This window comes from Notamacropus eugenii, chromosome 7 (genome assembly GCF_028372415.1).
Source record: "Notamacropus eugenii isolate mMacEug1 chromosome 7, mMacEug1.pri_v2, whole genome shotgun sequence".
Classification (NCBI taxonomy): domain Eukaryota; kingdom Metazoa; phylum Chordata; class Mammalia; order Diprotodontia; family Macropodidae; genus Notamacropus; species Notamacropus eugenii.
This window is the reverse complement of record NC_092878.1, coordinates 76,514,458-76,541,798: the sequence shown is the minus strand read 5'-3', so window position 1 is coordinate 76,541,798 and position 27,341 is coordinate 76,514,458. Positions and strand designations below refer to the sequence as shown.

At 37.7% G+C, this 27,341-nt stretch overlaps 1 protein-coding gene across 6 annotated transcripts in view; it reads right to left on the bottom strand.

Moving 5' to 3' along the window:
- Positions 1 to 4,071, bottom strand: part of ZC3H14 (zinc finger CCCH-type containing 14) — a 49,882-nt gene extending 45,811 nt beyond the window's left edge. For 2 of the 6 annotated variants that reach the window (XM_072625225.1, XM_072625226.1), the window contains exon 1: positions 3,817 to 4,071. Coding sequence is in view for 3 of the 6 variants with exons in the window: in XM_072625221.1 (XP_072481322.1) it covers positions 3,049 to 3,091; positions 3,817 to 3,852 (79 nt within the window). In the remaining 3 variants the exon portion in view is untranslated. Of the gene's footprint in view, positions 1 to 3,048; positions 3,092 to 3,320; positions 3,480 to 3,816 lie in introns of all 6 variants that reach the window. The other 4 variants (XM_072625224.1, XM_072625221.1, XM_072625223.1 and 1 more) reach the window with 4 other exon arrangements.
- Between the last annotated feature and the right edge of the window lie 23,270 nt (positions 4,072 to 27,341).

Here is a 27,341-nt window from a genome sequence, read left to right as displayed (position 1 = left end):
CAATGCTAATGGAACTGTGAACTTGTTCAACCATTTTGGAAATCAATGTGCAACGGTAATAATGAGTTACCAAAAAACAAAAAAACAACCTGTGTACCATTTGTACCAGATATCCTCCTGCTAGACAGGTAGCAAGGTGCTATGAAAATGCACTGTTTTTAGACAGGAAACCTCAATTCAAATTCTGATTCTACAACTGCATAACCTTGGGGAAATCATTTTAACTTCTCTGATATTCAGTTTTCTCATCTATAAAATGAAGAATACTGGATTTGTAAGGCCTTATTCAAACCTGAATTTATGCTCCTATGACTATATCCTCATAAAGGTTACTGGGCATGGGGAAAGGATGGAGGAGAGAGAAACTGCTCTGTACAAAAATATTTTCCTTATTTTCTTCTTCAGTAGTTTTTCAAAATTCAGCCAAAAGTGGAAATGTAAAAACCTGATGAACTATCCTTCCATGAAATAAGAAAACATACAAAACCCGATTCTCAAACACCTGAACTACAACCAACTGAACCAGTCATGTTAATTACTCTGATGCAAGTCAGGAAAAAAATAAAACCTACTGCAGGGAAAAAGAAAACAGGGAAAAGCCCACACCAAACACTGCTACAACCACATAACGTAAACCTCTTAAAATTTAACAAGAGAAATGCAAATGACAACACTGTATATGCATCACTGATGGTTTTTGCTTTGTTCAAGGCCATTTACTGGGGAAAGAAAATCATAAAATTATTGACTAATAAAAATTTCTCCACCTCAAGAATGTGCTGAAGTATTCTCTAGAAGACAAAACTAAATTCCATTACTTAGATTCCCACAAATAAAGCAATAGTCATCCTTCTTTAGAGAACACCAATCTGAAGACATCTTTATTTGCCTACAAAACAACTAAACATCACACAAATCTGTGGGCATCTTATCTTTCCCCTTGAAAATAAGGTTCCTCAGACAATGAACTTTTAATCAACCAATAAACATTTATTGAGCACCTCCAGCCAAGTACACTGCAAGACATTGAGAATACAAATGAATGAATGAAAAAACCCAAGGAGTTTACATTCTAATGGGAAAGATTAGTATTTATATAAAACTATATAGAATACAAAGAAAATGAATACAAAGTAATTTGGGAGGGAAGGCATCAGCAGTTGAAGGCATCAACAAAGGTTTCATGCTTTGCTTTATTTTATGCTCTGCCCAGAGTAGGTACCAAAGACTAAGTTTTCATAAGTCTAGAAAGCTTTTTGCATTCTTTTCTAACATTTATGTCTGCTATGCAATTCTATATACATAGGGCAAATGAAAATTGTGAGATGAGTAATTATAAATTGGAAATTCTAGTCTCAAGTCTGCCAGTGACTAGCATTTTACTTAAACCTCTTTAAGCATCATTTCCCTCATCTGTAAAATGAGAGTAATACTTGCTCGATCTACCTCATAAGGTTGTTGTAAGATTCAAACCAAATAATTAATGTACATGAAAGGACTTGGACAACTATACATGGATTAATGAACATTTCAGAAGCTAGATGGCCACTGAGGTACCTTCCAGCTCCAAAAAAAGGACTTTACTTGTACAACCTTCAATTAATCAAGGAATACAAAATCACAGCATAACATCTTTGAATATATGAAGATTGTAAGGAAGTGCATTTTAATTGTATGGATTCCTCTGGAAGTGCTTTAATCATTTTTTATGTTTTCTAACCAGAGAAGAAAAAGGATATGATAAATACTATGCAAAAAGAGAGAACTAGGAGTAGGAAAAATGAATAGCTTGGAAAATCTTTAACTGGATGAACAAAGCAGCCAAGAGCAATCCATACAATAAATTATTTCAAAAACCTATGAAGATACATTATCAGATCAACAGAAAGGTAAACAAAACAGAGGCCTAGAAAAAAGGGTACAAGCATCCATTATTAGGTATGGAAAAGGCTGAAAATGTTAAAAAACAACAACAAAAAAAAACAGTTCTAAAAATGAAGTACCCAAGGGAGGAAATAAGAAACTAGAATTGGACAAATAAGTAAGGGCAGCAGGGTAGGGAAAAGATGGTAAAATCTTAATAAAACTCCCCAAATCAAGAAACCATAAATAGAAGAATGTCCAAAAGAAGACTCTAATACAAAGAGTTCCAGTAAAGTTTAAAAACAAGAAGAAATTCGGGGAGAGGGGGGTGTCTTAACCTGAGAAACAAGGATATATTTTAGGGTGTCCATGAACTTGGATGGGAAAAAAAGATCTCTTCATTTCAATATAACTAAGTTTCCTAATTCATTTTAGGAACTTAAAAGCTTTATTCTGATAAGGGGTCCACAGGTTTTAAACTGACAAAGGGTCAGAAAGGCACAAAACAGGTTTTTTGACCTCCTGCTCTAAAATTTCAGTATCTTCTTCAGTTAACTTGGATATATGCCTCGGTTGCACATTTACTAAATTTAAAGTAGCAAAAAGCTAGAAAGAACAGCTAACCTATGTCAATCTGATCTTTAAGGCCTAGCAAATTTGGCCAAATCTATTAAGATTAAATTTAAAATAGATAAATATTGCCTTACGCTTCAGTTTAAGAAATCCACTTCACTAATGAGGCAGGTACAGCTGGACAATAGTTCAAAAAAGAAAAAGACCAAGGAGACCTGTCCGATTCAATGCTCAACATGAATAGATAACTTAGCAACCAAAAAGCCAATGAAATCTTAGGGAATGGTGCTACAGAGGAATATAAAAGTGGTAGCACTTTGCCCCGGTCAGGCGACATGAGGAATTGCTCAGTTTGGGGACCATTTTAAAAAAGACCTAAAGTTCAAGAAAATCCAGAGAAAAGCAACCAAGACGGCCTCAATGCATCAACCTAAAGAAAGGCTTTGACAGCCGCTTTCAAGTCACTGAAGGGTTAGGGCTGGACTCAAGAGCCCCGGGGGCAGGCTGTCCGGGATGGGGCGGGGAGGTCACCGAGGTGCCTTCCGACTGTGATTCCCACAATAAAAACAACCCAGTATCCAACGTATAACTTACAAACATAACAAAACTTACCCACGTAAGCTCCCAATTCCTGCAGTTTTCCCTTAATGGCACTCTGAAGAAAAATCGGGCACATGAGAAATGCAAGTTATCGTTAGAGCCGAACAACACGCCCCAAGACAGCAAGGCCGCGCACTCTCGGCCCTCTCCCGCGGCCTTCAGACCGGACTCCCCGCGTTTCTGCAAGGCTCCATCTCCCTGGAATACTTAATCCCACGCTAGCTCCAGAAGGGTGCACCGCACGGAGCCCGTGCACTAAAGCAAAGCAACCGCCGAAAGCTCACCTACTCTGGGGGGCATTTTGGTGACAGGGGCCACGTTCTCCTCGGAGACAATACACATTCCAAAACGGGATTAGACGAGTTCTCGGATTTATTTGTTTTTTCTGGAGCCGATCCGGGGGGGTCGCGCTCCTCCCCCCGCCCCCGGGCAATTTTCTAAGACTTCGAGCAACACAAGGTCTCTAATTAGGGGGCTCCTTCAAAGCACCCCGCCGCCCCCAGCCGCGCGCACTCCCAGCCGCAGGCGAGCAGGCTGGCCCGAGGCGTCGGGGGAGGGGCAGGGGAGCGCCAGGGAGCCCGCCCGAGGCCGCTAGAGGCCGAGGAGTCGAAGCCCTCGTTGGCTAGGCCAACCCCGACCTCCGCCTGGTCCCACGCCCGCCCCGCCCACTCCCCCCCAGACTCCAGCCCTCCGCCCGCCGCTCCCGCCAATGCTCCCTCCGGCCCCCACCCCCACCCTGGGCCGGGCTGACTGACAGACCGACGCTGGCTCGGGCCTCACCCGGATCTTGCGGCTGATCTCAGTGCCGATCTCCATTGTCCTGGAGCGGGGCGCGGGCTGGGCTCGGGTGGTTCTGGCGGCCTCCGTTACCCGGCACCAGGGGCTCCCGGATCGTCCCTGCAGCCGCCGCCACCGCGGCCCCCGCTCCGCCCCCGCCGCACGCACGGCGCGTCCCCGCCCCCAGCCTAGCGGGGTAGGCCAAAGGAGAAGTAGAGGAAGGGAGGAAGATTGAGGGAAGGAACGTCGCCTTCCTCCTCCGGCGCGCCGCTGCAGGGCAATGGGCGCCCTCTGCTGGCAGGAGGGACGCAGAGCGGCACTCAACTTTTCCTCCTTTCCCCTCCTCCCATTCATCCACCTGCGCTGGTCCCACTCCACCTTCTCCTTCTCTTTCTCTTCCTTCTCCCCTCTTTCTCCCCCTCCCCTTCCCGCTTTTTCTCCCTTTCTTCTCCCTCCTCCTCTTGACTTAACTATTAACCTGACCATCCCCTCCATCACCCAAGTTTTCAACCTAAGGGTCATCTTCCTCACTGTCTCTCACATCACATATCCAATCTTTTGTCGAATTCTGGGGATTCTGCCTTTAAAACTTCTCTCTTACATGCCCCTTTCTCTCCTCCAGTATGAAGAGGATAGAGACCCTCCTAGCCTTCTGGTTAATCTCCCTGCCTCACTTCTTTCCTTACTCCTGTCAGTTTTCAAAGTCTTCTCCCTAAAGCACCCATCTGACCATGTTCTCGCCCCTATTCAACAAATTTCAGTGACTCCCAATTATCTCCAGAATTAAATATAGAATCCTACTTGCCCTTTCTGACCTGGCACCCTTCTGCCTTTCTAGTTCTTTCATACTTTAGTGTAATGGCAAGCAAAGTAGCATTTTTTTTTTTTTTACTGTTTTTCTGGATTGAATTTTAGCCAATCAAGTCCCTTTGATTAAGTCAAGTCAAGTCCCTTTGATTGAATCAAAAGTCTGGCATTGAATCAAAGTCTTTGATTGGAAATAGTATATATATTGTATTTCTTAGAGGGAGAGGAGAGAGGAGAAAGAAAGAAGCAGAACTGAGAGAAAGAAGCTAGTGTGAGCCAGCTGGGGGAACTTGCTCCTGGGGAGGCCTAACAGAAAGAATGTTTGTGATGTCAGAGCTCCCTCTGTCTGCTGGTCTGTATGAGCCAATTGAGCTGAAGAGGGGAGATCCACCCAGAAGGAGGCTTAGCTTAAGCCCTTTTTAAGAGCTGTTAAAGTGAATTGAGATGATAGTCCTGGAAATGTGTATAAATATTGGTAATAGTCCTGTTAAGCTTTGTTTTCCTAGAAACAGAAGCAGTGGGCAGGAACCCCTGGAGATTGCTATCAGGCAGAAGCAGAAAAAGTTTGGAGTGGAACAGTCCCATGAGCTGAGACAAGAACAGGAGCAGAAAACTATCAGTGTGTGAACCCAGGCAAGAGCTCGGAACAGTCAGCCAACAGAGGAGGAGATGTGAGATTTGGGAGTTAGCCTTGAGTCAAGATGAGAGAAGACTTTAACTTGGACACTGTGTATTGATTAAGGAGATTGTTCTTACAGTGACCTAGGGGTGGAGGGTGTGGTATTTTCTGCTACCCCTTAAGGATGCATCATACTAGGGAAGACCCTAGTCTGGGACCCCCTGACTTTGGAGATGCAATGATATATGCTATGTATGCACCATATGACATACTGAGTGTTATGAGACACACAAATGTATTAGATGATATGTTTTGCTTCAGGATGTTGCTATGAATGTTATGCTTTACTTTGTAGAACAATGTTTAGTTTATTGATAAATAAAGAGTTCACTGTACTATGTGATTAGACCCTTAAAAATTATTCGCAGCAGCAGTCCTCAGGTGTGCTGCCATGATTGGCATTACATTTATTTACTTCCACATACTTTGCAATCCAGTGACCCTAGCCTCTCTAGTATTGCTTGTGTACAATACTCCATCTTCCAGCTATTTTTTGAGCTAATATATATGCTGCAGGTAATTCAATTGCGAATTGTTACAGTAATTGTGATATTGAGATTCAATCTGACTTGTATCAAAGTAATGGGAATATTTGTCAGTCTATATTAAAGACATAGACAACTGAAGGATGACCAAAGAGCAGTCTAAATTTTAACAGTGATGACTAATTCCAGCAGCTTATTTCCAGGTGTAAGGACAGTCCAAAGTTTGCAATTTGGTTAGATGAAACAACTGATATTTCTAACATGGCACAGTTGTTATTTTATGTAAAATATGTTTATGAAGGAAGCATATATGAGAAAGTATTGCTTTGTCACCCTTTGGGAAGGCACACAATAGGGGAAGATATATATATATCTTAAAGTCAGTTTTTCAAAAATGAAGGTTTACAGTAAAAAAAAAATTGTATTGGAGTCTGTACAGACAGTACTGGAGCAATGATGGGCAAGAATGTTGGATCTATAGCAAAAGCTAAAGCTTATGGCAATGAACATATCACTTTTACTCACTGCATGATCCATTGGGAGGTACTTGTAGCCAAAAAATATCACCAGAGTCAGATTGTTTCATAGTACTTATCAAAATTATTAACTTCATTAAAAACCATGCCCTTAACAGTGATTTGTTTTCAAACCTTTGGAAAGATATGGACTTCAATTACAAAAGCGTATTACTACATGCAGAGACACAGTGGCTTTCAAGAGGGTGAAGTTTAAGCAGATTCTTAAAACTGATAGATGAAGCTGTTATATTTTTGACTGAGCAGAAATCTGATTTTGTTACATTTTTTCATAATAATTTATGGCTTTCAAAATTGTGTTATTTGTTCAATATTTTTTTTAAATTCAGTGTTCTAAGTATGTTGCTTCAATAAAAAAATGTAATATATTTATGTTAACAGATAAAATTGAAAATTTTACTGAAAAAGTTAACTTATGGAAGAATAGGGTGGGAAATGGTTCTTTAGAAATATTTACAGCTACAGATGATTTTGTAATTGAAAATAACCTTCCCAAAGATTTAATTACAAGAGTTATAACTGATCATCTGAAGTGCCTGGAGACACAGTTTCAGAAATACTTCCCTTCAAATTTTGATTCTAGTTGGCTTTATAAACCATAGTCAATTGAAATAAAAAACACAAGTTATCTGTCATCAAAACTTCAAGAATTTGCCAAGTTATCAAGCAATGCAGGTTTACAACTTGAATTCCCTTAAAAATCATTAAATGAATTTTCACTTGGGATTGGGACACAATTTCCAACAATTTCTGAAATGACCCTGTACATACTTCTGCCATTTTGTACTATGTATTTTTGGAAAGCGGCATTCTCAGCATTGACTGTTATAAAATCAAAATATCGATCAACTCTGAAAAACTATGAAGATACTTTTGTCCTGCAGTATCAAATATTCTTCCTAGATTTAATTCTTTAATTAAAATAAACAAGCACATCCATCTCATTACTATGCAAATTTGCTTTCATCTTTAATAAATGGAAAATTATGTATATACCAAAGAATTGTTTTAAAATAAATTTATTTATGATTTATTATTAGTAAATGTTTTATTTGCATACCTATTTTATATATTTGTATACCTGGGGGGGAGGTCACCTAAAAATTTCTCAGATGAAAAGGAAAAAATTTAGGAACTCTAGTTTAGAAAAGCAGAAACAGGGATATTAAGTACAGCTAAAGATGGGAAAAACCTCAAAGGCAGCAATAATACTATAGATGTCTCCATAAAGAAAGTGAAAATCATTCTACCTCAAAATTTCAAAGACAAAAGAGCCTACTCAAGCCATCATTCAAGCTATCTGAGAAAGACCACACAGAACAGAGGGGTTAATTTTTGAAGTTTCAATAAAATGACGTAGTCAACATGCTGACTTCTGCTGCAGCAGCCGGTAGAATGTTTTAGTATTAAAGAAGTCAGTGAAAGGATGAACAAAGAACAATCTATCACACATAGCACCTCCTGAAAATTCTGAGCTCATTTTTTTTTTTAAGTTACTGGCAAGTGAGATTTTTCACTAGTAAAATAAGGAGAACTTAGAGACCATATAATTCAATTTCTTCATTTTTTTAGACAATGAAACTGAGGTTCAGAGAAGTTCGCAAGAGTACTAAGCAAGGAAGCCAGGCTTCGTTTATCTAACTATGTAAACAAGCATCTGTATATCTGTGTGTTGCTGAGAAAGGGGTGTGCCCAGGCATTATCCCTGGGTCCTTATTGACATATTAATGTGGTCATTGTTTTCCCATTGATGACATTCTTAAACAGTGTGAAATTCCATTGAGATGATGAACTCTCTGACTAGGTGGAATTTGAACTCAGTTCTTCCTGACTCCAAGAAGAGCAATCATTTCACTATGACTCACATTGCCTCTCTAATAAGTTCCTGTGAATGAATCTTCCAAAAATCAGATTTTGTTCCCCCTCCTACTGACTTTCTCATCTGGTCATATATTTTAGCCGTACTGCCATCATTTGGGGTTTTACTGATGTCTTAAAGGTATTCAGATCAAGAGAAATATTCACTTGGGCATAGAAAATGGGGAATTGTAGCAAAGACCAAAGAAACTATAGGATACTTAGAGGTCAGGAATAAGCCAGGGATTAGAGATCCAGGTAAACAGTGGTATCTTCGGTGGGTCTGATCCCACAGAGATATCCTAGAAATAGTTGCAGGAGTCTAGGGGAAAACCTGAGGGTGCAACCAAATTACAATAAATTAGTGAACAAAGTACCAGCAGATGGCACTGCTAGTTACTAGCCTGGTTCAATTCAACAAGCTCTTGTTTTGTCCCATGTTCACCCTATAACCTCTGGGACTCCACACCAATGACTGGAATTATTGGAAAAATGCCAGGTTCTCTGTGGTTCTCAGGAAGTCGATGACTTTCCCCTTTTTCTGAGTGACTGCCCTGACATCTTAGGGAACATGAATTCTTATGGATATACTCAAATCAGAATCAAACCACCTCTTGCAAATTTGGACTGTACCCTATTCACAGAGTGTAGTCACACTGCCCAATCATACAGCCTTGCACGGCGGAGTAACTCCCCACAGAAGCTGACCAGATGTGATCAATGGAAATTTTCTCTTATAACAACACTAAATCTGCTTCTTTTCAATTTCTACCTACTGTTCCTGATTCTGCCCTCTGGGACCAAACAGAATAAGACTACTAAATCTCTTCCACAGAACACATGTTCAAATACTCAAAGACAGAGGCAGCTAGGTGGTGCAGTGGATAGAGTCAGGACCCGGAGTCAAAAACACCTGAATTCAAATCTTGCCTCTAATATCTATTAATTGTGTGATCCTAGACAAATCATGTAACCTCCATCTGCCTCAGTTTTCTCATCTGTAAAATGGGAACAATAATAGCACCTACATCCCAGGGTTACTGTGAGGATCAAATGAAATAAGAATTAAGAAAACTTCATAATGGTAGTTATAATTATGTTCCCCCCTAAGCCTACCATATCTTTATCAAACTTTCTACCATGTCCCTATGCCAGCCTTACCTCTTCAGCTTCCTTGCATGTATTGTCTTCCCCCATTAGAATGGTTTAAGATTGGAAAAGGATTACAACAAGGCTGCATATTGTCACCTTATTTATTTAACTTATATGCAGAGTACACTGTGTGAAATGCCAGGCTGGACAATCAAAATCAAAAGCCAGAGTTAAAGTTTTGGGGAAAATATCAGCACTCTCAGATACACTACTCTATTGGCAGAAAGTGAAGAAGAATTAGGAAGCCTCTTGATGAAGGTGAAAGAGGAAAGTGGAAAAGCTGGCTTGAAGCTTAACATCAAGAAAACAAAGATCTTGACAACTGGTCCCACCACTTCCTGGAAAATAGAGAGAGAAGAAAGGAAGCTGCGTCAGATTTTATATTCTTGGGCTCAAAGATCACTACAAGATGGTGACTGCAGCCATGAAATTAAAAGATGCTTTTTCCTTGGAAGAGAAGCTATGGCAAATCTGAATAGCATACTTAAAAGCAGATACATTACCTTGCCTAAAAAGTCCATACTGTCAAGCTTTGTTTTTTTCCAGTAGCTGGAAGAAAAGCTATGGCAAATCTGAACAGAATACTTAAAAGCAGAGACATTGCTTTGCCTAAAAAGTCCATACTGTCAAAGCTTTGGCTTTTTCCAGAAGCGATGTGTAGCTGTGAGAGTTGGACTATAAGGAAAGCCAAGTGTCACAGAATCTTTGCTTTCAAATTGTAGTGCTGGAGGAGACTTTTGAGAGTCCCTTGGACAGCAAGGAGATCAAATCAATCAATACTTAAAGAAATTAATTCAGGCTATTCCCTAGAAGATCAAATAATTGAAGCTGATGCTTAAATACTTTAGCCATATCATGAGAAGGTGGGACTCATTGGAAAAGACCCTGATGTTGGGAAAGATTGAAGGGAAAAGGAGAAAGTAGAGGATGAGATAGATAGATTGTGTCCTGGAAACAATGAGCATGAACCTGGATAGACTTAGAGAATTAGTGGAAGATTGAAGGGCCTGTTGCGCTATGGTCCATGGGGCCATGAAGAGCCAGATAAGACTGAACAACAATAACAAAATTAGAATGTAAGTTCCTTGAGTGCAAGGACTGTCTTTCTTCTTATGTATGTATTCCCAGAACTTAGCACAGTACCTGACCCAGGTTCCTTCCCCCATTTACTGTGTAGTATATTCTGCTAAACTCTCATCCTTCTAGTTACCCTTTTCTGGAAATGTTCCAGATGTTTGTTTTGTCTCAAAATGTGGTGCTCAGAATTGAGCACAAGATTCCAGAAGTGGCCACACCAAGGGAAAGTAGAGTGGCATTCTTTATCTCCCTCATTCTGGTCTTTAGACCAGTCTTAATGCAGTCTAGAATAGATTGTAAATGGGCCTTTTTAAAAGCTGCTCTGCCATACTGTTGACTCCTCTTGAGCCCACAGTTTAGGAAAGTGATTTTGCAGAGACCTCAGTTTGAATCCTGCTTCAGACACTTTTTACTTGCATGACCCTGGCCAAGTCACTTAACCTCTCTCAGACTTTTTCCTCATCTATAAATGGACACTAAGTCAGAGGATCAAATGAGATAAATATATGTGATATGAGGTTTGTCAATATTAAAGCACTATATTAAATGTTATTTATTATTATTTATAACAGCCTCAAAACTTTTCTTCAAAGGAAACATGGACATTGTACTCATGCCTCTTTATGATATTCAGAATAGCATTAGCCTTTTTTGGCTGCTATGTCACAACTTTGAATCATATTTCTATTAAGGTGCCCTAACACCCTCCCAGATCGTTTTCATGGAAAGCATTGTCTAAATGTGCCTCCACCACCCTGTATTTGTACAGTTAATTTTAGAATCCAAGTGTAGAATGTTATATTTATCTCCATTAAATTTCATTATATTCACTTCGGAACCTTATATTACCTTGTCAAAATATATGTGGATCTAATTCTATTACACAACATACTATCTACTCCCTCCAAATTTCATGCAACCTGCAAGTTTTATAAGCATGGCAGTCATGTGTTCATCTAGGTGATTTAGAAAAGTGCTGCATAAGGAAAGATCCCTGGGGCACCAAACAGCAATCATCTAGCCTAATTCTCTTCATTTTATCTTTAAGCATAGCTTAAGAAACTTTGTCTAAGGCTTTGCTGAAATCTAAGCATACTTTATGCCCAGGTTTCCTCTCCTCCTCTATCAGCACTTCTAAGGTGGAGTGGTCACTTATTCCCAGGGTAGCTGTCCTCCAGAAGTACTCAGTGAGGCAGATGTGATCCTACCTGTTGTTCTTTGTAGTACACTATATTCTATTTCCTGACAGGGCTTTTTTACTGGTTATCTCCCCTTTCTTCTACACTCCCCCCCCCCCCATTCTACTTTCCCCCTTCTCCCCACCTCCTCCAGCCACTCCTAGAATGCTTTTCTTCCTCACTTCCATCCACCTCTTGGCTTTCCTGGCTATGACTCATCTTAAGTGTATCTTCTGCATGAGGTCTGGGTACCTGCACTGTGAGTGCCTAACCTCCCATTGGTTGTTGTTGATGTTGTTCAGTCCTGTTCAACCCTGTTTAGGGTTTTCTTGGCAAACATACTGAAGTGATTTGCTATTTCTTTCTCCAGCTCATTTTACAAATGAGAAAACTGAAGCAAACAGGGTGAAATGACTCAGTCAGGGTCACACAGCTAGTAAGTGTCTCAGGCTGAACATGAACTCAGGTCTTCCTGACTCCAGATTCAGTACTCTGTCCATGGCACCACCTATTGGCCTCTACATAGCTACTCCTGGGGTTCATTTTGCTCCCAATGCTTCCTCACCAGTTACATCTATTTTAGAATGGGCATCAGGTCTAGTGCAGTATTTCCAGTTCTTTTGTTAGTCAGACCAATAACTTTAGCCTGATAGCACCCCAAAATGAGTAAAACTGTGCAGATCTCTCTCTAGACCTTATGCTAATCATTTCCAATCATAATCCCCAGACATCATGCTTATCCAAATTAGGATCATAAAATTCCATTTCCAGAGAGTACAAGCAATATCCCTCCCATGTGCTCAGTCCCTTTCATAGAGTCTTTTTGTTCAGAGAGAAAAATATTCCTGCCCCTCCCTTTTGTCTTTCCATCTCCCATGGTCTCCTCCCTATTTTCCAAACCCCCATGAGTAAGGATAGACCATGCAAATACCCCAGTGAAAACTCAAAAAGATGGAAAAGCATAGAAGCAGCAATTTCTGGCACTGTGCTAGAAAAGCAAAAAAACCTCACTTTCCCCCTAGTTAACAAAATTTGAAGTTCCTGAAAATTATACCAGATTAAGTTCAATTCAGTAATACTTATTAAGCACCTACTATGTGCCAGCATTGTTCTAAGTCCTGAGGATACAAATAAGAAAAAAAAAGTTCCTATTCGCAAGGAACTTACAATACACAGAAGGAATCTAGAAAAGGGAAGAGGAATACTCAGCAGAGACATCAGTGGAAATGAAACCAAGGAGAGATGCAAGAGGCAATGTGGATATTAAGGCAGTTCTTTAAATCCCTGAAAATTACACTAGATATATGTGGACTGTTAGTAGGGATAGGTTACATGTTTTACAACATCCACTGCTCACATGTAGTAGGAGCACAGTGCCTGGCACACAGTAGATACTTAGTAAATATTTATTGACTCATTGACCAGTTACAGACATAAGCTTTACTTGCATTCTATTTTTTGTAGCTTTCCCTACAAACTAAATGTGCTATTCTGGGTCAGCAAACACCTTCAGACTATCCTGGGGATATTCTCATCACAATCGCTAGACAACCCCAAAATCAATCATTCTTGGTGAGGATTTACACCCGTAATTGTGTACCAGTACTCATAACTGGGCAGCCTCAATACATTGCTGAAAAATGAACCCTAGACTCATGTCTGTCAATGAATCATTCAGGAAGTATTTATTATTTGTCAACAATGTGCCAGGTACGGAGTTAGATGCTGAGGATACGAGTGCAATAAATGAAATAATTCCTTGTAAGGTACTTATATTCTAAGAGGAGATATGACCAGGACATAAATAAGTATATACCTATGGAAAAAAATAGAAAGTAGTTAAATATAAAGGCAACTAGGTGGTACGGTGAATAGAGTGATGGACCTGGAATCAGGAAGACTCCTCTTCAAGAGTTCAAATCCAGCCTGAGATACTTACTAGCTGGGTGACGCTGGGCAAGTCACTTAACTTCCATTTGCCTCAGTTTCCTCAAATGTAAAATGAGTATTATGATAACATCCAACTCACAAGGTTGTTGTGAGCATCAAATGAGATAATATTTGTAAAAAAAAAAAAAAGTACTTATAACAGTGACTGGCATATAGTAGCCTTTATGTAAATGCTTATTCCCTTACCCTTTTCTTCCCTCTCCTTCCTGCCACTTGTGTAGAAGCTTTTCACCCTCATTTAATTGAAGTTATCTATTTTATTTTCTGTAATTGACACTATCACTGGTTTGGTTGAGAATACATCTGTCCATAGCTGTGAGAAGTATATGGTCTGCTTCTTTTTAAATTTTTAATAGTATATTATTCAATATTAAGGCTACATATCCATTTATATAGTGTGGAACATGGCATAAGATGTTAGTCTAATTTCTGCCAGACTAGTTTCCAGTCTTCACAGTAGTGCTTATTATGAATAGGGAGTTCTTTCCCAAGTAATTTATTTTTTCCATATTATTGAACACAATTCTTGAATTCCATTGTCTCTGGCTCTTCCTTGTCTAGCTTATTCTATTGACATATCTCTTTATCTTTTAACCAGTATCAGATAGTTTAGATAATTGGTACATTATGATTATAGTTTGAGATATGGAAATACTATTCCCCTTTTCTCTTTATCTTTAAAAATTATTTTTCCTTGATATAACAGATGTTTTATTTTTCCAAATGAAATTTTTTTTGTCAAGCTCTTTAAAATACATCTGTTAATTTGATCATTAAAATCATTAAATCTGTAAATCATTAAAACTGTAAATTAATTTTTGTAGTAATTTGATGAATCAATTGCTGATAGTTATTTTTATTATACTGACATGCCCCAGACATGAGCACTGAGTATTCCTTCAGCTATCTCAGTTGTTTTTTATTTGTTTAGGGAACACATTACAATTGAATTTGTGTAAGTATTTTATGTGTTTTCATATGTTGATCCCCAGATATCATATACAGATTTTTATATAGTTGTTAAAAGGGGATTTTCCTTTCCATTTTTGCTTCTTGGGTTCTGTTATTATTATGTAGAAATGCTGTTGATTTTTTTATGGTTTATTTTGTAGACTGCAACTTTACTGAAGATATTAATTAGGTTAATATCTTTGCTGATTCTCTAGGATTTTACAAATACACTATAATATCATTAATAAAAAAGAATGATTTGAGCTCCTCTTTACCTATCTTCATGCTTTAATTTCTTTATTTACCTTACTGCTATTGTTAGCATCTCCAGAACTATATCAAGTGATAGTAAAGAAAGTAGGCATTTTTGCATTACTTGTATATTTGTTGGGAAAAATTCTAGTTTATCCCTGTTGCATGTGGTACTTGCTTTGTTTTACATAGATATTTTTTGTGATATTTTGAAAAGATCCTTCTTTTAAAAGTGTATACTTATATTTCATAAAGCTTTTTAGCATAAATGAATATTATATTTTGTCAAAGGTGTTTTCGACATTTATTGAGATACTTATGTGGTTTAGGATGTCTTAGTTTTTAATATGATTAATAATGCTGATTATTTTTCTAATGATGAATATGCTTGCCTTCCTGGTAGAAATCAACTTGATCATGATGAATAATTTCATGGATGAATCTATGTAGCCTATTTGACAGGATTTTATTTAAAATATTTGAATCGATATTCATCAATGATATTAGTTATTGTTCTCTTTTACTTCCTCCTTCCCTGTTTCAGGTATTAAAACTATAATTGTCTCATAAGAGGAATCTGATAGGGTGTTTTCTTTCTCAGTTTCTGAGAATGTTTTATGTAGTATAAATACTAACTATTCTTTAAAGATTTTATAGAATTTACCTTTGAATTAATAAAGATCAAGGTTTGTATTTTTTCCCCCTTTGGTAGTTCCTTTATAGATAGCTCTATTTATTTTTCTGAGTTTCGATAATTTAGGATCTCTGATCTTCTGTTAGGGCATTTTTTAAAAAAAAGACATTCCTCTATTTGTTTTGTGTTCTCAGTTTTGATAGCATATAGCTGCACACAGAAGGTTCTGAAAATCCTTTATATTTCTTCTGTCTTTCTTGTGATTTCATTTTGTTCATATGCTATTTTGTTGATTTGATTTTCCTCTCTTCTTTTTAATTAGATTGGGTAAAGGTTTATAAACTTTATTAATATTTTAAAATAACTAGCTTCTAGTTTTATTTATCATTTCCATTTTTCCTTTCCAGTTCATGTATTTCTCCTCTAGTTTTTTTTTTTAATTTGCAAACAACTTAGCAGTTCGTACTATATATTTTTAAAGGTATGTTTGTAGGGATATGATTTTCCCTCTGAAGACTATTTTAGCTGCATCCCAGAAACTTCATTATGTTGTTTCATCATTATCATTTTCTTTCACATAATTACTTAGGATTTCATTAATGTTCCATATAAGGATGTGTATTTTGCTTGTGCTCCCTCAATTGATTGCTATGTTTATTGGTTTGTTTTTGTTGTTGGTGCTGTTGTGTAAAGGATATACTTACTATTTCTGCTTTTTTTTACATTTATTTGCATATATCTGTGCCCTACTACATGGTCAAATTCAGGTTCATGTGGTCCTGAAAAATATACTCTTTAGCAGTCCTGTTTAGAAGATGCCATAAGATATTTAACTCTTGTTTCTCTAGTAATTTCATTTTCCCTTTTTGTTTTTCTACTAGACTTATCCAAAACCGAGACAGGAATATGGAAATTTCTTGTCACTATTGTATTACTGTTTATATGTTCTTGCAATTAGTTCAATTTTTCCTTTATTAATGGATACAGAGGCATTTGGATCACATGGTTTTAATATTGATATTGGTTTGTTTTCAGCAGTTTCCTTATTTGTCCTTTTTCACATTATAAAAGTTTGTTTCTGCTTTGTCTGATGGGTTGACTGCTACTTCTGCTTTTTTTGGATTCACCTGATACATGTAAAAAATTTTTTCTAGCATCTCATTTTTATTCTTTACATATCTTTGCTTTTTAAATGTGCTCTTAAATTCAATTGATTGTGTTTTGTTTTCTTATCTAATTTATCATTCTTTTTCATTTCATTTGCTAGTTTAACCCACTTGCATTTAAAATTAGGAGAGGTTAATTTTTCCTCCATTTATGTCTAATATTGGGTTTTGTTAATGTTGGTATTGGATTCCTTCTTCCTTTGCAAACACGGTACTTTGTCTCTTCGGTAACTTTAGCTTAATCTATTTTAGGGAAACCTTATTCCCACTGGTTCTCTTCCCTTCTTAAAGAAGGTCCAATGTGTTACCTCTTTCCCTAGCATGGGAGTTTTGTTTATTTGTTGCTTTTCTTCCTTCCTTTTATCTAGTTATTTAATTCTTCTTATGTTAAGTTAAAATCCATTCTTTTCCCCCTTCAACTTGTTTTCTTCATTGTTTTCTTTGGATTTCATTTTCTGTGCCTTTTAAAAAATAGGATATTTCCTTAATTTTCTCCACTATCATTTTTTTCATGTTTGTTCTAGACTTTTCTAGATTTATGACCCTTTTACTTATTTCATCCTTCTTTAGTTTCTAATAAAATCAAAGATTCAAAGGTTCCTAATTTGGGTTCCCTTTTCTAAACAGTTTCTATATTATAACTTTATATAGATCTTCCTCATGACTCCCTTTTTTTCTGTTGCCCCTCACTCTAAGGAATGTCAATTCCTGAGGGCAATAAAAAGGATATAGTAGGAAGGATCCTATTTCCCTGATTTTGCAGTTCACAATTGACCTTTGCATTTCCATAGTCATACTCCTCCCCCCTTCCCCTCCCCTCCCCAATTTCCTCGAACTCTCTTCCTTGGCTTCCATGTCCTCTCACTCTTCTGGTTATCAATTGCCGGAAGAAGAAGTTCTGATTCCCCTTCTCCTGAGGGGAAATAAGGAGTATTTCTTAGCACTAAATTCCTTCATAGTATACCCATTGTAAGATCCTGATCTCCACTTAAAGAATATCTTCCTCTTTATATGGAACCATTCATTGGTGGTAACTTCTCCCATCACCAAAACAAGATTTCCTCATTTCTTTCCCTCTTTTTAATCCTTCCCTCTGACTCCTTGATCATCCTCATATATTCTCTTCTCAAGAGACTACAGGAATAATTTCTTCTTCATTATTAGTTTTTGATTTGATGAGGGTGTATTACATATTCCTCTCTATTCTTTTCTTCCTTCTTCTTTTATGCACCTCCCATTCTGTAATTGTAGTCCCACAAAAAAAAAAATTGATTCGTGTTTTTAGGTTTAGTCCATAATATTTCATACTTATTTCTCTATCATCATTGCTTTCACTCTTGTCTCCTTATATACTTTCAGAAAGAAATGTCTTAATGGTTTCTCAGTTGTTATTGTTGTCCATGGTTGCAACAGTTATTTACTTTTCTTGTATATGTGTTGTTTGGGGTACTTGAAAAACAGACAACTTGTCAGAGAATGGTTTTCTCTCTAAGAATGATTTGAATGTGTTTTATTAAACATCCATTTTTCCCTTTTAATGGTCAAGCTCAGGTTTGCACTGTATGTCAGTTTGTACTGCATCTTGAGCTCCTTTGTTCTCTATTTATTTCATTATTTAATTTTTTATTTAATTTCCTCCTGCAATTTCCAGTGGATACAGAATAATCAATGTTATTTCAATTTCCTTTTCCTTTTATTTGAAGGTCTTTTTCCACATTAGGCTGAACTTAATATAAAGAAATGTAATAGGGATATATGTACTAAAAATAAAAATAAAAAACACAACTATGCCAAGATAGGAGATGATGGCTAAGCAACCTTTTTCATGAACAAGATCTGGAGGTTTTAATGGATTGAAAATGCTAATGAAATATTAGAGTGCATTTAGGAGTATGGTGTTCAGAAAAAGGGAGACAACAATCCCACTGTACTTTGCCTTAGTCAGCAAAATTTGGAATATTGTGGTCAGTTCTAGATGTCCCATTTCAGGAAGGTCATTGACAAACTGGATTGCATCCCAAGAAGGATAACCAGGATGTTTAGAGAATTGGAGGCTATGTATTGTAGGTGTGACTGTAAAGCCAGCACTCTCTTAGTTCAGGTCGTATGTTGGGTGAGTGACTAAACATTTAACAAAGGAGGAAATTTACTTTTCTTTTAACAACAAGAATATACATCAAGGATACAATGGCACCTAGCTTTTCTGGAGATGGCCCCTTTCATCACAATCTTGAAATGTATTTGGTTACTAAGTCATCAGGGTATGGAGACCCTGACTTACATGGAGACCCTGACTTCACATGGCTGGGGCCTTTTATACCCACAGACCAGGAAGCTGCATCAGGTATGTTAGCAGAACTGTATCAATTACACCATGATATCCAAAATTAAAGAAATTGAAACAATTTTAGAGTAGAGAAGACTTAGGGGTTGACATGATAGTTGTTTCCAAATATTTGCAGGGTTATCAAGAAGAAGCTGAGACTGGTTCTGCTTGGACCCAGAGGGCACAACTAAGAGCAATGGTTAGACCTGGCAGAAAAGCAGATTTTTAGTTTGATGTAGGGGAAAAACATTCCTAGTGAGTACAGTTATCCAGTTATGGAACAGGAGGCTTTGGGGGATAGTGTTTTCTCCCTTAGACATCTTCAAGTATAGCTTGGATGAGTATTTGCTGGGAACATTGTAAAAGCATTTCTGTTCAGTCATGGGTAGGATAAGATAGTCCCAGAGGCCCCTTCCAAATCTGGGATTCTGTGATTTGCTAGTTTCTATGAAAATGAAGGTTGCTTTTTTTCACTTTCTTAAGACCAAAATGAGAAATCATTAGAAACTCTTCATCTAACACTTTGAAGAAACTGTACAAGGAATTTATTATAGGAGTTTTATTGTTCCATCAGTCATGTCTGACTCTTCATGATCTCTTGGACTGCTTCCTTGGCAAAGATATTGGAGTAGTTTGCCATTTCTTTCTCCACTGGATTAAGGCAAACATAGACTACAAAGGGTCATATGGCTAGTAAAGGTCTGAGGCTGGATTTGAACTCAGATTTTCCTGACTCTAGGCTCAGTGCTCTTTCCATCCAGCTGCCTCAGGGATTTTACTTAGATATAACTGTTCAAATAAATATAGTTCAGACATTTAAGGTTTACATTTTAGATCTGTCTGCAAGTTACTTCAAAGAGTAAGAGTGTTTGATTACTGTTGTGGACTGAAATTGAATCAAGTTAGTCTACCTGGTTTAGGTTTGATATTGGAACAAAAAGAGACATCCAGAGGTCATTCAGCAATTAACAAAAGGAGATTTACTTAGTCACAGCAAGAGAAGAATATTCAAGGGGAGGAGCCAAGATGGCGGAGTAGAAAGATACACATATGCTAGCTCTGAACCCACAGCCCATAAAATACCTGTAAAGAAGAACTCCCAACAAAATCTGGAGCAGAAGAAGCTGCAGAACAATGGAGTGGAGAAGATTTCTGTACCAGAGAGACCTGAAAAACTGACCCGAAAGGTCCATCACACACCTGACCAGAGCACAGCCCAGTCCTGTCTTGGCCATATGGCACCAAGAGGAGCAGATCCGAGCAGGCTTCAGGGGCAGAAACTCCAGCAGCAGTGCAGGTCCCTCCACCCACAGACACCAAAGGTCAGTGAGAGAGTCTTTTTGGCCAAGAGTGGAGTGGGGTGTCCCCATAACTCAGGCCCCCTCGGGAGGCAGCAGTGGAAGCAGCAGCAGAGGCAGCAGCTGACAGGGGCTCCCAAAGCAGGCAGGAGCCCAGATCCATTGTTGAAGGTCTCAGCATAAACACCCTTAAAGAACTGAGCCCTGTGGGGCAGCCCTGCCCCCACCTGAGCACCTGAACTGAATCTCACACTGAATAGCAGCCCCATCCCCACAGAAAGCCCTGAGGCTGGGAAGCAGCATTTGAATCTCAGACCCCAAGTGCTGGCTGGGTGGATCTGGAGGCGAGGTGGGGCTGGAGAGAAAACTCAGAAGTCAAGTCACTGACTGGGAAAATGCCCAGAAAAGGGGAAAAAAATAAGACCATAGAAGGTTACTTTCTTGGTGAACAGATATCTCCTCCCATCCTTTCTGATGAGGAAGGACAAGGCTTACCATCAGGGAAAGACATAGAAATCAAGGCTTCTGTATCCCAAACATCCAGAATAAATATTCAATGGGCTCAGGCCATGGAAGAGCTCAAAAAGGATTTTGAAAATTAAGTTAGAGAGGTGGAGGAAAACTAGGAAGAGAAATGAGAGAGATGCAAGAAAAGCATGAAAAGCAGGTCAACACCTTGCTAAAGGAGACCCAAAAAAAGGCTGAAGAAAATAACACCTTGAAAAATAGGCTAACTCAACTGGCAAAAGAGGGTCAAAAAGCCAATGAAGAGAAGAATGCTTTCAAAAGCAGAATTAGCCAAATGGAAAAGGAGGTTCAAAAGCTCACTGAAGAAAATAGTTATTTCAAAATTAGAATGGAACAGATGGAGGACAATGACTTTATGAGAAACCAAGAAATCACAAAACAAAACCAAAAGAATGAAAAAATGGAAGATAATGTGAAATATCTCATTGGAAAAACAACTGACCTGGAAAATAGATCCAGGAGAGACAATTTAAAAATTATGGGACTACCTGAAAGCCTTGATCAAAAAAAGAGCCTAGACATCATCTTTCATGAAATTATCAAGGAAAACTGCCCTGAGATTCTAGAACCAGAGGGCAAAATAAGTATTCAGGGAATCCACAGATCACCGCCTGAAAGAGATCCAAAAAGAGAAACTCCTAGGAACATTGTGGCCAAATTCCAGAGTTCCCTGGTCAAGGAGAAAATATTGCAAGCAGCTAGAAAGAAACAATTCAAGTATTGTGGAAATACAATCAGGATAACACAAGATCTAGCAGCTTCTACATTAAGGGATCAAAGGGCAGGGAATATCATATTCCAGAAGTCAAAGGAACTAGGACTAAAACCAAGAATCACCTACACAGCAAAACTGACTATAATACTTCAGGGGAAAAAATGGTCTTTCAATGAAACAGAGGACTTTCAAGCATTCTTGATGAAAAGACCAGAGTTGAAAAGAAAATTTGACTTTCAAACACAAGAATGAAGAGAAGCATGAAAAGGTAACAGCAAAGAGAAGTCATAAGGGACTTACTAAAGTTGAACTGATTACATTCCTATATGGAAAGACAATATTTGTAACTCTTGAAACTTTTCAGTATCTGGGTACTGGGTGGGATTATACACACACACACACACACACACACACACACACACACGCACACACACACACACAGAGACAGAGAGCACAGAGTGAATTGAACAGGATGGGATCATATCTTAAAAAAATGAAATTAAGGGGTGAGAGAGAAATATATTGGGAGGAGAAAGGGAGAAATGGAATGGGGCAAATTATCTCTCATAAAAGAGGTAAGCAAAAGACTTTTTAGTGGAGGGAAAAAGAGGGAAGGTGAGAGAAAAACATGAAGTTTACTCTCATCACATTCGACTAAAGGAAGGAATAAAATGCACACTCATTTTGGTATGAAAACCTATGTTACAATACAGGAAAGTGGGGGTGAAGGGGACAAGCAGGGTGGGGGGGATGATGGAAGGGAGGGCAGTGGGAGGAGGGAGCAATTTGAAGTCAACACTTGGGGAGGGACAGGATCCAAAGAGAGAATAGAAGCAATGGGGGGCAGGATAGGATGGAGGGAAATATAGTTGGTCTTACGCAACATGACTATTATGGAAGTCATTTGCAAAACTACACAGATATGGCCTATATTGAATTGCTTGCCTTCCCAAACGGAATGGATGGGGAGGGAGGGATGAAGAGAAGTTGGAACTCAACGTTTTAGGAACAACTGTCAAGTACTGTTCTTGCTACCAGGAAATAAGAAATACAGGTAATGGGGTACAGAAAGTTATCTGGCCCTACAGGACAAAAAAGAAGATGGGGACAAGGGAAGGGAGGGATGATAGAAGAGATGGCAGATTGGTGATAGGGGCAATTAGAATGCTCAGTGTTTTGGGGTGGGGAGGGGACAAATGGGGAGAAAATTTGGAACCCAAAATTTTGTGAAAATGAATGTTAAAAGTTAAATAAATAAATTTTTTTAAAAAAGAGAAGAATATTTACCAAAGATAGGAATTGGGGACATCTCTGCTTGATTCACCTGAACCAATTTCCCTATCCCAAGTTACCCACTGAGATCCACCGGTCAAGTGTCAGAGAATCCCTAGAGTTCCTCATGGCTGCTTTGTACTTAGGTCAACAGTTGGAGCCTTTAGTACCTTGAGCAAACCAACTCTTGAGGAAAGCTATTAAAAAGAAAAAGCTATTAAAGAAAAGTATTAACTTTTAAGGGAAAATGAATCTAACCTTCATGGAAGAGGGGTGAGAATATTGTTCCTATTACAACTCTGTTGTCAAGTACATATTAGGGGCATAGACCTACACAGTACACTAGGATATGCACCTAAGGAACTTATTTTAATAATTGTTTTTATGAATATTTGGTCATAAAGGATATTATTTTTACTCATCAACGAAAAAAACCCCCCAAACCTAACAACTTTTAAAAAAATTCAACAATCAACTTTCTTTTAGAAATACACATTTTAAAAACGAAACAAAATTCCACCTTTTTTTTGGGCTGGGCACATCTGTCATAAGATTACAAGAGTTACAAGGGTATTTATGACCATAATTAGGATCACAAGATTTAGAGATACAGGAGTAAAGATCCATTATTATATAGTTGAGGAAACTGAGGCACAGATGAGTTAGGCAACCTGCTCAAGATTACTCAGGTTGTAAATAACAGAACCAGGTTTTCTGACTCCAAATCAGGTGCTCTTTCAACTAGATCATGTTGTTTTTCATTTACCTTTTCAATCATCTTTGTTATGACTGAGTTATTAAAAGGACTGGGAGGATCTTTTGTTATTATCTAATTTAACTTCTCTTATTTTGGAGCTAGGGTACCTGAGTTTCATGGACATTAAATAACTTCCCCACAATCACAAAGACATTTAATTGTAAAGAGGAACTCAAACTCCTATCTCTTGACTCCTGGGCTTGTGTGCTGACTATAGATACAAATGAAATAAGCACTTAAGCAGCTTACAATCTAACTTGGCAGACAAAAATAGTATAAATTAGAGAACAATTAAATGTGAAACTATGTTGTATTGGAGGTAACTAGATGACATAGTGAATAGAGGAGTGTCCAGCCTGGAGTCAAAAAGACTCATCTTCTTGAATTCAAATCCGGCTTCAGACATTTACTAGCTATGTGACCATGGGCAAGTCACTTAACCCTGTTTGCCTCAGTTTCCTCATCTGTAAAATGAGCTAGAGAAGGAAATGGCAAAACACTTCAGTAGCTTTGCCAACAAAGCCCCAAAATAGGAACATGAAGAGTCAGACATGACTGAAATGACTGACCAAAATGTTATATTGACTTTAGATTCAAGGAAAGCCAGACCTTGAAGAGTAGGATTTGTGAAAATGGAAGGAATACAGTCTGGTACAGCTGGAAAAGTGTTCAACTCAGATTCAAGACACTTGAGGTTTCCATCCAGGTTAGTACATTTACTAACTGAGTGAACATAGGAAAATGTTATAATCTCTCAGATAATCAATTTCCTTATCTACAAAAAGGTCAATAATATTTGTACAACCTCCCTTGTAGGTTAAGAATTTTAGTGTACTACGTACGTAGCCCATACATATAAGTTCTGAGAAATCTCATTCCAAATCCTACTCTCTCAGAGTACTTGTGCTCCCCAAGCTATTAGGCTATAGACACACATACAGACACAGACATGCATACATATAATATGTGTGTGTGCATGTGTATATATATATATATATATGTATATATATATATATATATATATATATATATATATATATATATATATATATATATATATATATATATATATATATATATATATATATATATATATATATATATACTTCTCCCTTTCGAGTTTCTAGGGTGTTCTCCTGGAAGACTGAAGGCATTTTTTCTAATGTTATTAGCTCAATCCCCCACTCCTCATTCCATTATAAATTGCCAGTCATTAACACCACAGTTTCCACATCAATAGGTTTCTAAGTGACAATTATTTTGCAGATATAGCAAGAACAGAAGTACAAACATCTACCCCTTCCAACTTTTAGTGGGAGTCACACCTTTTGTCTCTGAGGGGAATGACTCAGACAGTGCAGTGTTTTTTCCAGTAAGTTTTATTTTTTTTAACCTGTCAACAAGTGTTTTTATATACATTTTATTTCCCTCCAATTTTAACATTTTAAAAAAGTTTTGAGTTACAATTTCTATCCCTTCCTTCCTGCTCCCTGAGATAGTAAGTAATCCAATATAGTTAATATGTGTGTAATCATGCAAAATGACCATACAGTGGTTTTTTAATAGTGTAGGTCCCACCAAATTTATATCCCAATACAGCATTAATACTGGCTGTCTTTGTTTTAGCTTGTACTGGACTAATTCCTAAAGATTGTTCCTTTACCCATTCAGGGGAGCTTTGGTCTTGAACTGTCTAGAATCTAGACTCCAGATGCATCATATGCTCCATTCTAGGACCTCCTTTCTAGTGGCTCACTCTTCAGATTTTTTGAAGCTCATTAGGTAGTAGCTATGTCTAGTCTCCTTAATTGAGAAGCAGAAAAATAAATACAAAGGCAAAGAGCTGAAGCCCATACTCACAGCACACTTAGTCTTAGATGTGCAGGGCCTCAGACCTTTCCCTTTACAACACTACTGTCTTCTCTCACCTGAATATAGCCATGTAGCAAAGAGTCAGACCAAAAACGACTGACTGGTAGACTATTACCTATTGAAGGTCCCCACCCCACTTCTGGCTACACAGCAATCAAAATCTTTCTCTTCAACATGTGGTTACCAGACCAGAACCAATTACAAAATATTTGCACATGTTCCAATTTAGGAGCAAGGCATTTCCATTATGCATCATGTTGTTTCTCCAAAAGCAGAGTTCCCAGTTTCTTCCACTTTTGGAATGCATCAGTTACGTACGCAAATGATTGCTTCAGAAGTCCTCCATGACATATCTGTGTGAATAATTTTAGGTAGAGAAAGCAAAGTGAGCAAACACAAAAAAGTGTAACTAAAACTTGTATATTACAAGAGACCTGGAGAGACCTTTTACTGGAGCAAAAAGTATATTGGGAGAAATGGATCATAGATTTAGAATTGGAAGCAGCACAGTCTTCAGGATGTAAATGACTGAGGTCTGGAGCAGTTGTGTTTTATCCCTTGGTCATACAGAGTTACAGTCTGAACTCAAGCCCTCTGGCTCCAAATTTAGTAATGTATCTTCTGTACCACACCAAGCAGTAGAAATAAGATTGAATAGGTAGATTTCGGCCGGATTACAGAGGGTCCCAAAAGTCAGGTAAGAGAGAGGGAATCTGTTATAGCAAGGATCTTTAGATTTCAGGAAATCTAATGAAGTTCTATTGGGGAAAAAAGTATCTTTATTTCAACAGAATTTGCTTTCTTCATAATCCTGAATATTTTATTTTACATCCTTAAAAACATTATTCTGAGAAGGCATGAAGAGGTTTCAAATTGCCAAAGCAATGAGTTATAGGTTCTTTAATAATGAAAGAAAGAAAGAAATGAAAAAGCATTTATTAGGGCTTATTTTGCTCAGGGCAAGGTGTTGAAACCTTGAGATACAAATACAAACAGAAAGAGTGCCTGTCCTTAAGGATTTTACATTCTGATAACGGAAGACTATATACATATAGCCTAACTGTAGTTAGGGAAAGAGGTGTTTGGGATTGAGAAGTCACTTAGATGTTAAATAGAGCTATAGGGCAATTGATTGACTTGAACTTTCCAGGAATGGTAGTAGTGATCTGATGTCTCCCGAGGGAACAAGGGAGCAAAGGAGTGACATTATGAAAACAATATTTTAGGAAGATTACCTAGCCACCAATATGCAGCATTGACTTGGGGGGAGGAAGGAACAGAGAGGGGAACTGAAGGAAGGGAAATTAGCTTGGAGATTTGCAATAATTCAGTAAACATAATGCAATTGTGATGATGTTAAGGATCTTGGAGTGGATACAGAGAAGGTGGAATTTAAAACAAATAAATAAACAACAAATCAAAAGAAGAGATGTCAGGGTATGAAAACTGATTAGATATAGGGGAAAAGAAGGAAGAATGAAAGATAATTATGATGACAATGATGATATTTAATATTTATACAGTACTTTAAGTTTGAAAAGCACTTTCTGGCTTCAAAGTCATATGGAAGAGACCTCCATAGGACTCTTCTTCCAAACATACAAATTAACCTTGATGTCCCCTGGAAAGAATGAGTTTACTCAATTTAGGCTAACTTTCCTTTATAAAACCATGCTGTGATTAAAAAAAAGTTTTTTCTGAACTGATAGAGATTTAAAAATAACTTAAGTCAAAATTAGCTTACATTAAACTATTAATTCTCTCATTTTCCAGAACCATTCTCTCTTTGTTTTAAAAAGCAGAGATGGAAGATTATCGTGATAGTCTGTTATACAAATAATTGAGTTTTCTTTCAATAGACTCTATATGCATATATTATATGAAATATTTTCTTTAAATAAGTATTACAAAATTCTCGAATTGGAGAATGTCTTTTTTGGGCAGTCATATCTGGTAGTCCTGAGAGCGTAAAAAAAGAAAGTAACTTAGTATCCGATTTCAGGAGAGTCATAGCTTTCTCAAGAAGTAATTATAAA